We start from the raw sequence: 18239 nt of genomic DNA, 5'->3' as shown, positions 1-18239 counted from the left end.
GATCATCCAAAAATACAGAACTGAAAATGATAGGCAAAAACACTGCGGGAAGTGCCCAAAATACCCAGTCGGCTCCTTTTTATTTTGAGCGTTTTGTTTCCCGAAAGAAAGATCCTTCAAAGAGCATCATACCAAGACAGTCACCACTTTGAGTGTCACTCCTTGTAAGTCATTGCCCAGACGTCTCTCCTGTAGGCTGCCATTCAGTCCTTTCTCAGAGTCCCACGTTGCCAACTGGAACAGAAAGCGCAGTGAGTTTGAAGGCCTGGTAAGCAGAAATCTTTCAGCATTCCCATAAACATTTAATGGTAGCTTGACCGAATCCAGAACTGATATAGAGAAGTTGAGAGATGTGTGGCTTTTTTTAATGCAGAATCAGAATTAGTGAGATTCAGAGGATAGACATAAACAAGTACCTTGCCTGAATGTATTTTCATCTATGCACGCAATGTAACCACTCTGTTATCTGTGGTATTTGTCCTATTATTTCCCTTAGATCACTCTGATAAGACATTTCTCTTCAGTAAGTTTATATTGCCTGACAGTTCTGAGGATTATCTGTGGTTTCACTATCCCAGACTTCCCTCTCTGCTAGGATTCCTGCCTATTTTCAAATAATTCCCCCCTGTTTATCAAAGACTGATCATTTTTCCTGCTGTACAATGTGGGTGTTCACCTATAGTAATAAATTCTTGACATAGGTTCTATGGTGTCAGATTGTCTCCTCCTTCAGACTTTCTTCAGATCCTAAGTCCTATTTTCTCTTGTTCTTACTTCTAACTCATCTCTAAAACAGTAGCAGCCTGTTGAGGTCCCAGGCTCTGATGAACAAGTATCTCACACCTACTACAACTTCATGCACCTGCCAGATAAACCTGGATGCATAATTTCAGAATATCTCTCTGGAATATTATATCTAAATGTTTTATTTTAAAATGAAATATATAATTTTAAAAATAAATTTTACTGCATTTTCTGAAGAGAAATGCAGTCCAACTCAATAGAACAGGTTCAGTAGAAAAGTCAATCTTAAGTGACCTTTGGGTTGTTGAAACTAAATATGCTTTTGAGCAGCAGCAGCAGTCAGACACTCTTTTTGCCTTCAAACAGAATCCACAGTGTCATTTTGTTCAGAAGAGTCATAAATAGTATCGAGTAGAAACTGTTTCTTCTTTTTTTTCCAGCTCTACTCTTAAACACCAATACTATGCTCGCGTATGTGGAAGCAGTGTTGTTAGCTGAAGGCATGCCCTGTAGAAATTAAACTCAGTCCAAGATATGTGAAATATGGATTCCTCCTTCCAGAAGCTAGTTTTCATGTAACAAGTCAAAACCTTCTTGGAAAGAACTTATTTCACTGAAAATGCCTATGGCTAGATGTCTTACATGATTTATTTCTATGACTTCAGTTTTATCCTAAAGCCTCACAAATCAAATCAACAAATAAAATGTGATGGAAGTGATCTGTACAGTTTTATTTTTATTTTGTTTCACTAAACTGATAAACAGGGAACTAGAAAAAGAACAGGACATTCAGTGAATATTCAGGAACTATCACAACTGATGAAAATTATTCCATAGTCATTAAATCTTGAAAGTTGAGACATAGGAGAGGAAAGAATTAAAGTACATCTCCTTTTATCCAGATGACCTGGAGGATGGAGGAGGTGAATGAATGAATAATATTCAGCTTTCTAATGACACACCTGAAAGCTAAAGTATTTCAGATTGAAAACTCTCCCCTGTGATGACAGTTTGGAGAGACAGATGAGCTTCGACACATAAAAGTGTCTGCAGCAACACAGGTAGATAAAGACCTGTAGCCATGGTATCTTCTGAATATGAATTAAGATGCTTGCTCTGAAATATTTCCAGTTGTTTCTTACTCTTGCTATTGTCAAAACAAATGGACATATTTGTCATTTGAAATAAATCAATGTGGTTCATCGACTTCAAAGACTAGCATAGGTGTGTGTGGTTTATATTGTGTCTCAAATCTGTAAAGAAAGTTCACTGTTTAACCTTCTTCAGTAGTCCTAGGCAGTAAGTATATGATTAAGATTTTTGGCCAAAATGGCTTGCAAAATCAACAAGTGATGGATAAATATTTATTAAAAAATGGGAAATGTAAAACTTCTTGCATACCCTGTGTTTCACAATTTGCACTAACTCCAAGAATTCCAAAAAATACAGGAGACATGCCAGTGCAAAACCGTAAACTTATTCCTTTTGTTCAAAGGGAGCAACACAAAGATTCCTCCTTTCTGCAGCAGGGATAAGTGCAAGGAGAAGGAGCAAACGTCACTTCAGAACAGAACTCCATAGTGTTCTCTATACAGGCGCAATCTTTTCAGTCTCTAAAAAGCAAACTATGCAGATAAAATTCATAAATGGTACAGCATAAGGAAAACCATTTCCAGAAGGGATTTTTTCCTGTCCATCCTTGTGCTTTGGAACATTTCACTTGTTCAGAACTGTGCCAATTTTAGCCTCCACTTCCTGCAGACACAATTTTGTTTATAGGACTGATGTATTTACAGATATGTCTATCAATTTGTGACAGCTGACCTGTCAAGATCAGTGCCTAAGAAACTAATTTCCAGCACTGTTACACACAATGAGTACTGCTGTTAAGGCCATTAGAGTTTCATTCTTGGTGAAAATACGTACTGAGCTCCTACCAGAAGTCTGAAGCCAAAGGTTATAGCACAGCCATCAGGTGATAGGAGATAAAGGGCTTTTACATCTGATTATGGCAAACAACTACTTGCAGAATCAGCAGTTGCAGGATGTGTTTTAAAAATATCAGTGGTCTCTGGAACATGTATTGAATGGCAGTCTGGGTGGGAATTTTTTGATTCTCAAGTTACTGGGTTATGTGAGTTCAAGTTTTGAAATCAGCTACTCTACGAAAGATTTTCAATTTAAACCCTCCTAGTTTCTTTTTCTGAAACAGTCCTGTTGCTGGGAAATCCATAGTTCTAGCCATACATCAGAGGCTAAATCACCTGATAAGACTACACAATGGAAACACATGTAGAATTCAGACAAAAAGGTAATTTTTTTGAAAATTCTGACTCCAGACACGCTTCTGATCGTTATCAATATTTACTGCATTTTCAACCAGAACTGCAAGGAAAGGCTTGGAGAGAGAGTCACAATTTTAATCCTTTAACCCTCCACAAGAAAGGCAGAATGAAACAAACATACTTACTCAAAACACAGACAAGAAAATTACATGGTTAGACAACCTAGGAACATCAAATGATAAAGGACATCATCCAAAGTATATCTGTTGAACCTCCTGTTCAGGACCTTTGCCCTGAAAGGTATTGGTATGTGTCAGTAACTCCAAAGAAAACTTAATGTCAGTGTAAGTTTAGGGCTCCTGAGTTCCCTTTGATAAACCAGAAGTCAAATTCTAAAAAGCAATTTCATGACTTTGTTAATTATGTAGCTGTTGGCTGCCCAACATTTACTTGAGTGATGGCAAACGCACACCAGAGAATATCAGCAACAACTCCATGGAAGTGTGAGAACCCTCATCAGCATAATGAGGCAGACAATCCTGCTCAAATAAATCAAAGCTGCATGAATTAAACCCTGATGTGCAAGATTCACTACCTCCTGTGAAATTGATCAATTAGATTGAGAGCCTGGGTGCCACTTCCTTTAGGAGATGAACCAGTGATAAACTCAGTTGTTGCGTATCTGTTTGTCTGCAAAGTCTGCATGTTCATGCCACTCTGTTACACAATAATTACAAATTCATTGAATCATGAACTTGAATTTAGATTTTCTAACTCTGTTGTAAACACTCACACCATTAGACTGTGGCAAATGTCTGTCTCAGACCCAAACAAACTGAGATGCAAATTATCCCAAACTACTGGTAAATACAATTGAAAACTGACGTTATCAAAAAGTATTTGATGTTTTTTATCACGGTATTGAATGTGATCATCTACACTACTTTAGTTTATGACACAGTAGCTACTGCCCAAATAATGCATATCACTGCTATCTAACACAGTCTTAAGTATGACACCATCCTAAACATGATCTACTTTTCAGGGAAAATGTGATTCCCATAAGAAATAAAAAAAAAGGTAATTATCAGCAGATGTATAGTAATGTTTGAAATGGTTATAGTCTATCCACAGCATATATCTTCTTTTTTACCAAAACCTGAAAACTTCTGTGTGGTGTCTCCTTTGGAGATAAAGTTATACTATCCAAAGAAATTAAATATGGGAACCCCTGCCTTCACAACTGAAAAACTTCTAAAAGGCAGGGAAGTGAAGAGAGTGCAAGGCAGGCAGTTCTCATTCTATGAGCCAGAGGTACTTATATAGACCAGAGCAAATTTTCTGTGAATATGAAAGCTGTTTTGTACAAGGAGTTAAATAAATTCATCTATGACAGACACTCACAATCTAATAATGCTTTTAGATTAAAGTTGAGTTGAAACAGATTTCACTTCAATGACCACCTGTTTCTTAACCTTGAACTCAACACAGTGTATATCAAATATGATGTTCTTATAACATTGGTGCCTCACTCCCTTTGCCAACCTTGCAATATAGCTAAACTCTTACTGAAATGCATTATAAAAGCAGATTTGAACATGGCAATAAAAAATTACACAAACAAAACTAGAAAATTAACGTTTACAAGAGAGAAATATGAGAGAAGGCAGTGGTCCATTAAATAAATGGAGTAAATTGGACATTCCTCTGCTGCATTTCTAAGGAATAAGAGGAATTTTGTTTAAATTCTAAAACAAATTTTAAGTCGACTTAAAACATTTAAGTCCACTATTCCTTCCTAAATGCAGTATAACAGCAATCTACAGAATTTGCTGTCCCACACAATGAGGTATTAGTAGGACTCACACTTCGGATTATGTGTCATTATTAAAGAACTGATAGGATTCCTGAAACATTATTTCCATTTTTATGACTGGACTTGCCTTGAAGGCACTAACATGTTTTAATTTAAAATATGGGATAAAAATTAATAAATCTTTAAAAAAATGTTCTTGGACTGTGTATTTGTGTAATCCACAGTAGTATAAAACAGGATTAGGAAAATAAAAAGCTATCAATTCTCATGGTAGCAGGCAAATCCAAACACTGATGCAATTTATTTTCATCACAGCTACATAACTATTAGCTATATTCTAACATTTCTACTCCAAAGGATAATCTTGTAGTTATTATTAACGATAAGACACTGGACAAGTTTTATCCCACCCTGTTCCATGATCAAGATGCTCACTTTGCCATTAAAGGGTCACACAAAGATTGCATCTACATGGTAAAAATTCAGAGAAGGGTAGGGAGATCATCCATCTCCTGAGAAAGTAAGCTCTTTAAAGGCAGTGATTAGCCAATATAAAGTGAGAAAAATGGAGGAGAGGGAAGGTCACACCACTGGTGCTTCTACAGAAGGACCTTGGTTTTCTGTGAAGGACACAGATGTGACTGTTGATGCTTTAAGGGGCCTTTAAGAATGCAAGATCTTCAGAGAGAAGAATGCTATTTATTCCAATTTTAGTGCAAATTTAATTTTTTTTTGCAAATTTATGGTGCTATATCAACGATAATGAAATTTCTCCAGCGAATCACAGGAAGATGAGCATGAGGCAGTAAGACCTAAAAAATCAACAAGTCATTCTGGAAAAGCTTTACTGCTTTTTCAATAGTACTACAAAATTAAGAGGTAGCTGAAGAGAAGAGCACAGCATGCCTGTATCTACATTTTAGTTTTAGTTCACACAAGGTCTTATGAAACCTCACATAGGAAAATTCGATTTTGTTTCCTGAATAGGCACAATATCACATGATTTACAGACTAGCTTCTAAGCAAGAATGAAGAATGATCAAGAGCAAGGCAATATCAAGATCTTCTTAATGGTTTTTTTAATGTTTTGGAACAGGAAACAGAAAATTAATAAAAATAAAATGTCTAAGATGCAAACATATCTCAAAACTAGAAAGTGTTAAAAATATATCAGACTAGTACAGTGAGAAAAATAAATGGGAGTGGTAATAATTCAGACATGAAACAATAACATGCATCTTGTGTAACCAGAAGTGAAAACTGGTGGAACAGAAAAATGGGAAACATACACTTCAACTGAAGAAATAAACACAGAAATAATGTTGAAAAAATGTGCAGGGTGAGCTGCAAATGATGGTGAGCTTGTAAAATAGGGCAACTGCAGAAGTGTCAGTGTGGTTTTGGACTCTACATGCCTCATGGCATAGGCTGCACCTAGAGCAGTCACAACACAGCTGAGAAGAATATACAATCTTAATACCATGTTTAGCGTCTATCTGAACAAGATTTAGGGATGCTGGAAGAAAACCAAGGGAGAACAGGACAAATACTACTGGGGTGAAGGATTCAGTTCATAAAAAACCAACAGATGCAACTGTGAATACTTAAGATAATGATGACTAAGAAACAGAAAAATTAGAAACAAAACTAGATAGAGGCAACAGAACTACTGCTGCTAACTTCTAATAATCTACAGAGACCCTTTCACATCAAATACAGACCGTTTCCTAGAAACATTTATTCATTCTCAATGCAGACTCTGAAATGACAGATAAAAGGGCAGAGATTTTTTCAGTTTTTCTAAACAAAAAATTTTTCATGGGAAAGGCTTGGCACATCCAGGATATGAGGAAGTGCCTATATAAAGGAAATCAAAGAACGCTCTCATGGTTCCTGAATCTACCAGAGGTATCGGATCTGAGCCAGTGTTTCACATAACGCTGGATCTCAGCCAGAGGTGATTAGGATACTTTTGTCCTATGTGGAACAACTTCAAGTCACAAAGTTTGGGGTTTGAACTGTGATCTCATCAGTTTGCCATTTCTCAGGTGAGTGGATTAATCACCATCTTTAAGCCTATTATAGTTTTTCACAGAGGTAAAAGATATTGGTGTAGTCTTTTTGAAGAATGTCATAATTCTTGAATACTTGAAAACCTCAGGTATTTTCACCTTCAATAGAAAAAGCCATTCCCCACTGCTGAAATGAAGCCGTTCCTAGAACTCAGCCAGGGAGAAATTATGTAGAAAGTGCACAGGAGCAATTTAAGGTCCCAGCCTACGATCGTTAACTTGGGAAGCCTACGTAATACCACCGAATCCTGAGAGTTACACTTATATAAAATTAATTGAGCATAGACCTAGAATAGAAAATAAAGAAAGTTCAAGAAAGCTGAAGGAGGGATTTGAGTAGGAAAGAGCAATTGACCTGAACTGACATATCTAAGGAAACAGATATAGACCACTGCTCGCCTGAGAAGCCAGAGAGATAAATGGCAAATGTCTGGGATTAGGATGCCACATAAAGTCTGCCCTTGAAGTAGCATAATGCCCTTCAAACCATGTAAGGGAACTGGCTCACAATTAAGAGAGAAGAGTAGCAGTAACTGAGTCGCTATCACACAGATAATCCCACGAAATTCTGATTTGAAATTTAAGAAAACAAATCTCCAGCTGTGCAAACAAAATGTACCTCAGCAAGAAGCTCCACAGTAACAAGAAGAAAATTTGCACAAATTAGAATAAAAATTTCAAAATCATTTGAACATCTCAAACCCAAAGAAAAATGATAAAAATTACATTGCCTTAAAACAAAATACAAATTATCAGAAACATGTTTTTGTCATGTAAGATCACCTACAGTATTTAACCATTATCATCCATAGAGTAACTAGAGTCTAGGATATAGAGTCTCTCTCTCTCTCTGTCATTTACAATAAGTCCTACATAGTAGATAGGGAAAACCTAGAAGGGAAAAACTACAATAGCTATCTCAGAACTGATAGTTTAGGAGGACAGAGGACTGCACACAGCAGTCTACCTTTGGTAGAGGTATTTCACCATTAATACTCTAAAACCCTGTGTATTTACTCAGCTCTTGCTCTACAAATTCTGCTGTTCACTGCAATTCACAATTTTGACCCTAGCTATCCTAACTCAGCAGCATCTTGCTCCACAACTTTTACGGCTCTTCATTGCAGAGAACATCAAATATTTTGATGTGAGAGGACCTGTTTCCCCTTATGTTTTTCATTAGCCAAAGACCAATTCAATTAATTGTAATGGCCATACTATTAAAAGCAAACTATTTTACATACAATAGAGCTCTACAACATAAATGAAGATTAGACACATTATGCCTTATACTACTAACAATAAGGAAGACAAGGTATTCTAGCACATACATTTGTGTATACTGCTTTCTGCAGTACTCTGATTGAGGAGTTTCACAGAGAAACAGCAGTTTTCTGCAACCCTACAGGATTTTTTGACACAGTGTAAGACTTCTTATATCCCCTGGAAATGGATCAGCACCATATACTTCATATTGCATATACATCATTTAAAATATTATGTCAAAGGACACAAATTATAAATACCATCTTCTTTGCTGAAATAAGATGCTGCTCCATTATTTGGCAGAGTGAGAGATTATTTTGCTGGCAAGTAATGGAGGAGCAAGGATACCAGTTCAGGGTTGCTCCTCTTTCCATATTATGATGGCTGCTGAGCATCTCTGACCTCTCATGCAACACAGAAACACTCAGGTTCTGCTGTGCTGAGCCTGGGCAAAGCAAGTCTGGGGCAGCAAATCCACACCTAGCAGAAAAAGGAGCTGAAAGGACATGACAAGATAAATGTAACCTGTTAATATTCATTATATAAAAGTATAAATAGGCCATCTTCAGCTCTGGTAGAATAAATTGCTTCAATTAATACTAGTCTTTGAAGGAGCAGTGACTGCAACATGCTGATGTTATTAGTGCAGCAACACAGGCACTGAAAAGGATGTAGCACTAAATGAAGCAATCATAAGAGTGATGAAAACAATATGAACAAGAATATTATCCTCTGATGACTTCTTTATAAAGTGCAGGCAAGTATTGCTCTGTCTCCAAATTTTTTGTACCTAATTTCCCTAACACAAAATCAAAACGTGGTGAAAAAGGTGTGGAAAATAAATTGGAGGTATTTTTTCTGGGAGTTTCACAGGCTTCTCTCTTACAAAGCAGGCAGGAAACTTGCACCCCTGTCCATCTGCAGTTTTGCCACTTTTCAAGGCTTTAAGATACGAACAACATGCTATAGTGTAGAAATACTGCTGTTGAATCAGATGGCAACACTGATATAGAAAAGATATATATGCAGCACCACAATTTTTTTAAGGGTCAAATAAATTAACGGTGAGTACCCTAGATTCTGCTGAGTCAGGCACTTGCCAGGGGCATTGTAAATTACCCTTTGATATGGACAACCAGGTCGCTAAGCATGAAATTAAAACTGTTAAGTAATCATAAAAGTTAGACCGATACAGATATAAAGTCTTCAACAGATGTCACTAGTTACTGACTAAAAAACCCTGCAGCACGAGCTCCTTGCCACTATTTGAAAGACAAACAAGCCCCTCATCTTTCTTTGGCAGTTTAAAAAACAAAGTCATTGCTCAGTGACAATGAGAGACAACAGGTGTTGGACTCCAAGGACATTGTGAGTGCTACAGCTAAATACTGAAAATCAGGTAGCTCAAAAGCATCTGCTTGTGGACAAAACTGAACCAATTCCCAACACCATTACTCATTACGTGTGGGTAAAGTGGAAACAAATCTGTTTCACACAGAGAACAGATTCTTTTCAAAGCTTCCAACTGCTTTTTGGTGGGCAATTACAAGCTTTTGAGAGAAGAACTACCCTTGTTATCTCTGCAATGGTGAACTCAGCAGACTGTTTTGTAAACAAAAAAGTCATTGAAAAGTTGGATCTAACAACAAATACAAATTCTTGTTGATTTTCTATAGGTTCTTGTACTGCTCTGTGCAGTGGAGTAACCAAAGACCTCCCTGTAGCAGTATTTTATTAATTTTACTGGGGAGGGAGAGTAAGAGAGGTTTGTGCAGCTGGGCAGCTGTTGGGACCTGCTGGCTTCTCCAGTTGTTCTACACAAGAGCTCTGCACTTGTGGATTAACTGGTAGGCTACAACTGGCTATGTCAAAACAACTGGGGTTTTTTTTGCAATTCCTTATTGGATTTCTTGGAAATTATCTGAGCTGAATGCTTTTGATGTCTTGCTACAGGTTCAAGGAGCCCATATGTATTTCTGCAGTTCTAACGACTGAACTTTTCACAGCCTGGCCCGGGAGAAACAGACCATGGTGTGATTTCACCAGCTGCAGACCCTCTGAAGCTTGGCCATCGTGACTTCACTTTCTGATTCTGGGTGATATCACAGAGTCATCTCAGAATGAAATCCAGATTCAGCCCACTCTTTGGTGTCACGTATCGAGCCATCTCCCAATTATGTATTGAAAACTGCTCTTCTGTCATACTCCTGACACTTTTGAAAGCTCCACAACTTCAAAAGTATTTTTTTTGTAGAAACTTATTTAAAAAATAAAATTCTATGTAAAATTCTCATTTGCAAAGCTTCAAGGTTGTTTTCTTACATTTCCCCCTGACATTTGTATACATTTGTTATTTTATTCCATTTTCCTACCATTGCTATTATCTAATTACCTCCTGATATTTTGGTAGCCTTGATATAGCAATAAGGACAATGTTCTAGAGGAAAAGTGGATTTAAAAATGTAATTTATAAAACAGATATCACAAAGAAGTCGAAGTTTTAGATAAAATGCTGCTACTTTAAAATGACCATTTAAAAAAAAACCAGTATTTTATCAGAATTGCTGTCATGACAAGTTAACATCAGTCACAACCCTAAATGTCAAAGTTTCACTGCTAAAGATTTTAAGTTAGTTTTGACCAACTCTGGTTATCACACTGGTATCTACACCCACATCTATGGAACACTGAAAATTCTTGTCATAAATTTAAAAGTTCGTTTTTTCCTAAACTTTCCCTTATTTTGATCTTTACAGTATGACTTTGTCTTTATCCTTGCTTCTACTAGAAAATGACACAAAATGGTTTCAAGAATTTGCAGACATTTTTCTCCAACAAAGAAAACCACTGAGTAAAAAACCATAACTTGGTGTTTGGTAATGGATAATTACCTCTCCAAGAAACAGAAGAACAGTAGATGGTATTAAGGAAAACATGGCTTTGCTTCTATGTAATGATAGGCATTTAATGGTTTTAATTAACAACAAAGCTATATTGAAACAGCTTTCAAAAATATATTTATCCCTTGGGCTTTGTTACGTACATAGAGCAGGTTTTGTAAGGCAAATAAAATCATCTTGCTCATGAAGCCAATTAGCAGAGAATATACAAACATTATATCCATAGATATTATCATTTATATAAACTGTATACCAGTTGCTAAGTATTCACAAGGAATATAACAATATACTTAGCTAATCTTTGAATAGCCTTCATAAAGAAACGGTGGTAAGCGTATTTTTACATATTACTGCTTACTGCTTTTGCTTACAACCTATTGCCCTGCTTCTTTTTTCCCTGCTTCAAATCAACATTCAGGAGAATTTTTAGCTTTTTAAAAAAAACAACTGGAAGCTCAGAACTTCTGAGCAATTTTACACAGTGACAGACAGTGCACATAGGGTATATAAGAATGATTACAGTAATAAATACTTTTCCCCAGCTCCACAAACTGACATGTACCAGCAAAACTCCATCACTAGAAAGGATGTGGTAATTTCAGCAAAGTAGTCAAAGGTAAGAAATGAAAGCAGGTAAGAAATACAGCTTGTACTCTGTGTAATGCTTAAAGGCTTGCCTTCCAGAGTCCTTACCACAGCTTTAAAAATAAACACCGATCGCCAAGAACCTTTGTAAGAGCACCCTACATCATGTTTAAGAGGATTCAGTGATTTAGTTAGTTTATATAATTACTAAAAAGCTCATTTAAAATTGCACCTGATGCGCTGGTGTTCTCAAAGTCTTGAAAAAGCTTCTGGAAAGGTCAAGCCTGATCAAATTAGAAAGCAGGACATGATTTATGCATGGTCCAAACTTCTCAGTGCGAGGAGACAAACCCTTTGAGCCCATGGAGGGCCACAGATGAGCAGCAGAGCCTCCAGTGGGGAAAAGGCAGCAGCTCTCTGGGAATGACCCAGTGGTCAGACCTCATTTTAAGATCACCCTACCTTAAAACATTACAAGATTTATTTCTACAGTGTAAATGGCTCTCGGTCACTGCGGGGCAGGCAGTCTCTCAACAACAAACAGCAGACTATTTGTATGCAGCATTAGGACTAAAATGGGCAATGCCCTCAGAGAAATATGGATGCAGAAATATGGCAAAGAATTACTACAAACATAGCTGAGGAGGAAAAAACCACACACGTTGCAGTCATTAAATCCCTTTCTCACTGCTTTAACCTGCTATTCTTTTTGTTGCTATGGTGATTGTTATCCAGCCATTTATACATTTAAAGAAAAAATCAGTATTCCCTCTCATGAAATTCTAAGGGTGAGAAATATCTCCTTAATGCAATATAAAGACTATTTCCTCACTGGACCCATCAGGCATTCATTTTCCTAAGATCTTCTGAGTCCATTTAAACTTCTCTCTTCCATGCATTCTGTGGCAATGAATTTCAAAATATAAGCATGCAGGCTCTGAAAATGTACTTTCTCTTATAGGTTGTAAGCTGGCTACCAGTTCATTTTATTAAGTATTATCTAGGTTTCAGCTACTGAGAAAAAAAGAATAATTGTTCCCATTTCGTCTTTTTATCTCTTTGGTTCCTAAGCACCTGGTCACACTCCCTCCTTTTGCCTGCTTACTGAACTGAAAAATAGTGGTCTGTATACTCTGTACATATAGAAGCAATCTGATATCTCTAGTCACCCTTTTTCCTCTTATATCTTTTCTAGTTACTCCAAATAGTTTTTGGAAGGGGAAAAGAAAATAAAAATCACAAAAACCCAACCCAACCCAAATCATAGAGACTGGCTAAAAATCAGCCCATGGGAAATTTGAAATTTGACCTTAAGAAAGACAACTTTCTGGTGCAAGTCTCAAACCTTTATTTTAAAATTATCTTAAAAGACTTGCCTTAAAAATCTTTGACACTGCATTTCAGCACTAAAATGCAGAAAGGGCTGAACAAGGAAAGTGGAAAGCAAATATCACTAATGGAAATGGAATATATTTAGATATATATACTTAGAAAATAGAAAATAAACACGATATGGACAGTAAGATGTAGAATCATTTAACATTTCTTGAAAAAAAAAGTCCTGCCATTTACTGGAAAAAAATCATAACACCCTCCATTGTATTTGTTGTTAACTCATCCTAAACCTTTCCATTGCATAAGCAGAAGGTGGTATATACGAAGCAGACAGCTATGAGCTATCAATAATCTCCCTCCTCTCACTAGATCTACAGTAAAATAAATAATTTATTGGTAATTGCTGCCCACAACTCTTCATAAGGCTAAGAGTAATTTGCAGCAATTGTTGAACTTCCAGCATTTCTATTCCCATGAAGCACATCGGGCCTCTACAAGTGTTTCATCCAACACAGATTTTCTTGTAATTCACAAAATTGTCTTACAGGTCCCTGAATGTCTGAAGGCTACAGCCTTTGCTCACAAATCAAATTAATTAAAGGAAACAAAATTAACTGTGTTAATAATTATGAGGTTTTGTCAACATCTCCATGGCAAAATATTCCCAGCTGTTGGAGCAGGCTTAGGACAAGCACTGATGGCTGAAAGCCCCTACAATCTGCTGGCTGTCCATCAGCTTAGTAGCTCGTGATACTTGAGTGAAAACTTGCTTGTTACAGACCTATGAGGGCCTGCATTAGAGATTAACAACCAGCTCCATGGCAGACTTCAAACTGCAGCAGTTACAGAGAGGGATGAATGAATAAGCAATAAATATCACCATCACATCAGCCCAGGAGATGGTCCTAAAATGCTTCTAATTGGTACTCTCAAGGTCACAGTTAGCTGACAACCTGCTTTGATGGACATACAAAACTGCCAGAGTCGAGGGTTGGGAAGGAGCTCCAATAGCTGAGGTCCTTCCAGAACTGGCAGCTCAGACCATGAAAGCTGTGTCTGTTCCTTGCTCAGAAGCAGAAGGCCTCCTACACTGGGGGCTGTCAGTCTGGTACCAGCACAAGCACACCCTCACTTTTAGAATTCCAGGGAGGGAAAAACATTTGACTGTTTCTCGTCCAAAACATGTTGAAAGGCCAGGCTAGCCAGAGGGGTTGGGTTCCCAGGTCAAAGGCCCTGCATCCCGAGAGTGGGAAGATGCAACTCTTCAGGTGGTCCTGATTAGAGACAGCTTCTCCAGTGAAGGACTTTTCCAAGACTAAATCTAAGATCATAACTGAACTAGCTAAAACGTGTTTTTGTAAAAATATATCCCTTCCCACATTCACCTAGGGCTGTCATAAAAATGGCATTTCTTCATCTCTCCTTTAGGAAGCATGCACTGTCGTTAAATATATATATATATATGATATACATGATCTATGTAGACAGATATATACGCATGCATAAAGAAGCCTGTGCAATTATCCCTTGTAAGAATCTGGTAGAGCTTCAATTGCATTTCAGTACTGAATGTCACAGTCATTATAGAGAGATACAATTTTAAAAAAAACTTTTAGAACTGAAAAAAAATCCCCAATACTCTAAACTAGTTTTCATAGTTTTTTAACCCAGTTACTTGTTCTTCTTTTGGGATGCTTCTATCTCCTTATGCCAAGTTTCTGGTCTTGAAGTGTCACCACATCAGCTATGAAGAAAGAATACTGGACCTCTCAATAAGCAGGAGTTGGCTGTTAATATGAATAAATCTCATCTTAATGACTTTCATCAAGACTTTGGTACGTGTTAGTCTGGCAGTATTACAGAGACTGCATGTGTACATAGAAAACCAAAGAGAAAACCAGTTTATATAATGGGCTGCGTGTGAATACGTTGGAAACAATTGGTTAGGGAATTGGTTAAGAATAAAAGACCAGCAACCACTTCAAACAATGACAGTCACCAGCACATCATTCCTACCCTCATAACAGCCCACCAAATCAACACAAATTTCTTCACAGGCACGTTAAAGGTCACTTAGTGGATGCTGTGCAAAGTGCTCACATTACAGCTCACACAACATTTCACATCCAATATTCTTCAGTAAAACAAACTGACACTCTTCCTATCTCTGGCAGATATGGCTTAGGATCTGATAAACATTTCAATGATGGTGTAAATTGCTACAGCAGACCAGCTATTAAAGTGTTCCAGGCTATCAGACTGTTAAGCCAAATAACCAAAATGAGCATAGGGATTTTCTTTTTTTTAACAATTTTTTTCCTACGCTTTCCCTGAAAATGTAATACAGCTGTAAAGACAACCTGGAAAACAAAATGTTCTACACTGGAAGAAAGCAGAGAAAACACTTTTCTCTACTTTTTTTTTTTTTTAAGAGTTTCACTAGTTTTATTGAGCAACAATTTTGAACAGAGGCATTTTGGGATAGGGGAAAATGGGGGAAGCAAAGTGAAGAGTATGTGCTGTCACTGTCCCCTGCATAACTAGAAGTTGTACCTGCAACTCACTGTGACAATCGCCTCTGTGCTAGGTACACTAGATTTTCTCCTCTTCACAGTTTTTCTGGTTTTAACTTTTTCCATTGAGATGCAAAGCTAAATTGAAGCCTGCTGTGAATACAAGCCCAGGAAACTCAGCAGATCTACAGTCGTTTTGTTTGTGCTGACCTGTGGTTCTAACCCTTTTTCTTGCTTTAAACACCTTATGTGTCAACACAAACCAAAGGCATCTACCTCTCTCTGCCACCATTCCTGCTTCATTGCCCTGACACACATGCTCTAGATCTCATCAGCTTTCTCCCAGGATACTTGCCCTAACCTAACATGAGCATGAAACTTCATCTCAGGTAAACAGCACCATGACATTCCAGCTGTGGAACTGCTTCCTAAGCACTGGCACTCATTTCATCTGTTTATGTCTGACTCACACAACTTTTGTAGTTCCCAAGAAGAGGTTCTGGCTAAGCATTTTAACACCACTCTGGCTGTTGTGGTTGTGGCTTCCTCAGTTTAGGCTCCAGCCTGACACAGGGGTGGAATTGGAAACAGGAGCATATTTCCATAACTAGTGCAAATCTAACATGAAGATGGATGGAAAACTGAGGAGAGAAGAGTGAAATGTTGAAGTAGGAGCCTTAGGGTTGCATGAGTGCATTATTATGAAATATCAGCAACATATGATAGTGCAGTTTCTGAAATACCAGAAGGAAAACAGTTATTTTTCTACTCCTGTCACAATTTGATTACTCCTGGTTTCTCCTCTCCAGTGATACTGGAATTGATTTAAACACATTAACGCCACTGGAAGTCATAAGGGCTTTTGGCAGAATCTATAAAATGGGGAAGGAAGAGTCTGTATATTCCATTATGCTGATGATATTGAAAAGCAAAGTGTGCCAACCAGAACCTACCCCACACAACCCCAAACCTTTAATTAAGAAAGCCTGATATTAAGTTGTACTCAATTACAGCATCTGTAATTTGCCACTGTGCTCCCAGAGCTAGTCCATATGCTTGTGAGACACCTTTTCAAGCTCTCTTTTGGGCACACTATGACTATCATACAGTGTGCTTGTATTATAATTAAATTTGGCATAATTACTTTACAGAGTGATCAGTGACAGTCTATTGTTCAGGAAGAATTAATCCTTTGAGCCTTCCAACATCATTTTAGTTTCTGGTTCTAAATGAGATTTCAAAGAATGTAATTTATAATAACCAAAATCCCAAATGCATACTTTAATATAGCCTTCCTTTGTTATAGCAGCTCACTAGTAAAATGCTTCTGAATTAGGACACTCCTGGCATAACGATTTACCTGTGCTGTGCAGGACCACTCAAATGGGAAGGAAACACAGCAGGAATGTTTACTGATCCACTTTGATGTCTTCTTCTCCTGCCTGCTTCTCAAAACATAGATGTTCTAGAACCCTTTCAGAACCAATTCTTTCCCCTAGGAAGGAATTAAAGTAGCATCCTTCCCCTAGGAGAATGCTTGTCTTTCCAGAAGCAGCCCAAGAAATCCTCCCATCCCGTATCCCACTAACTTATGTATATATTTAAAGGAGGTATGATGATCAGACTTGAGAAAAAGCAGGAACTTTCTACCATTGCAGAAACCAGGCAGTTTGATTTCCTCCTGAAATGAGATGCAGAGCTGAGCTTTTCCACAGAGAGAAATCTAAGTTGGGCAGTGTAAAAACATTATGTTTTGGCATTTTTAATTCAAGGAAAATGTTTTGACAAAATGGAATCCTTGGAAATATCCTCTGCAGATCTTATCTATTCCAGAATTAAAACCTATTTCCCTCTTTGCATTCACTGCAATTCTAATTCTCAAATTCTTTCTATGGACCAGTTGTTAGGAAAACTATAATATTCCACTGAATAAGTTCCTACAATTGCACTCCAGTCCCTCAGGATCACCATGTACAGGAAATATATAAGAGAATCTGAATCACAATAAAAGGTGGATGATATTAAACCAGGTCAATATTGTGGGGTTTTTAAATAAACTTGTCAAAATTAAACCCTACTGCCCAGTTAACAAATTCTAAATTTCAATGTCATATGTTTTAACCATAATAAATGATTTTCTGTGCAGCTTTATCCCCCAGAAAATAATTTCAATGAAAAGCTGTCAACCAGCTACCACTACAGCTGATTTTTATTGATCTGATTTTTCTAAACATCAACCGAGGACTCTGACCACGGTTCTGGAGGTGAGATCCCAGGAAAACTTCACTGTTAGGATGATAAGTATTCAATAATATGTGATGTTGAAACTGAATCAAACGTCATGGCAGAACACATTTTGGACAAAGTCTGAAAAAACGTGCTTAGTTCACACTTCTACACTTGTTCTGGTAGAACAAAAATTTGTTCAGAAAGCATGCAAATTCTCTTCTGATTGGCCAAAGTAATTTAGCAAAATAAAAGAGAAGAACTGACAGTCGTTCTGCTCATGCATCATGTATAAGGCTGGCTGGTTTATAAATTAGTTTGTGAACACTAACTGCAATGTTGCCAGCAGGTATGATTAAAAGCTCTGAAGTTTCCAGATGCCAGAGTCATATAAGGCCATCAAATCGCTAATTTTAAAGAGGAAATCTAGCCTTTATGGCTGAACCAGAAAAAAAAAAGACTGACAACGTTACTTACATGTGAGATGTACTTATGCC

The 18239-nt window shown here is 37.3% G+C and overlaps 1 protein-coding gene across 2 annotated transcripts in view; it reads right to left on the bottom strand.

Moving 5' to 3' along the window:
• Positions 1-18239, bottom strand: part of GRID1 (glutamate ionotropic receptor delta type subunit 1) — a 504271-nt gene that overhangs the window by 56414 nt on the left and 429618 nt on the right. For both annotated transcript variants that reach the window (XM_050305784.1, XM_050305782.1), the window contains exon 9: positions 133-234. In XM_050305784.1, the coding sequence (XP_050161741.1) occupies positions 133-234 (102 nt within the window). The remainder of the gene's footprint in view (positions 1-132; positions 235-18239) is intronic.

The sequence above is a fragment of the Myiozetetes cayanensis genome, unplaced genomic scaffold (genome assembly GCF_022539395.1).
Source record: "Myiozetetes cayanensis isolate MyiCay16 unplaced genomic scaffold, myiCay2020 scf10, whole genome shotgun sequence".
Taxonomy (NCBI): Eukaryota; Metazoa; Chordata; class Aves; order Passeriformes; family Tyrannidae; genus Myiozetetes; species Myiozetetes cayanensis.
This window is presented reverse-complemented; position numbering and strand designations above follow the sequence as displayed.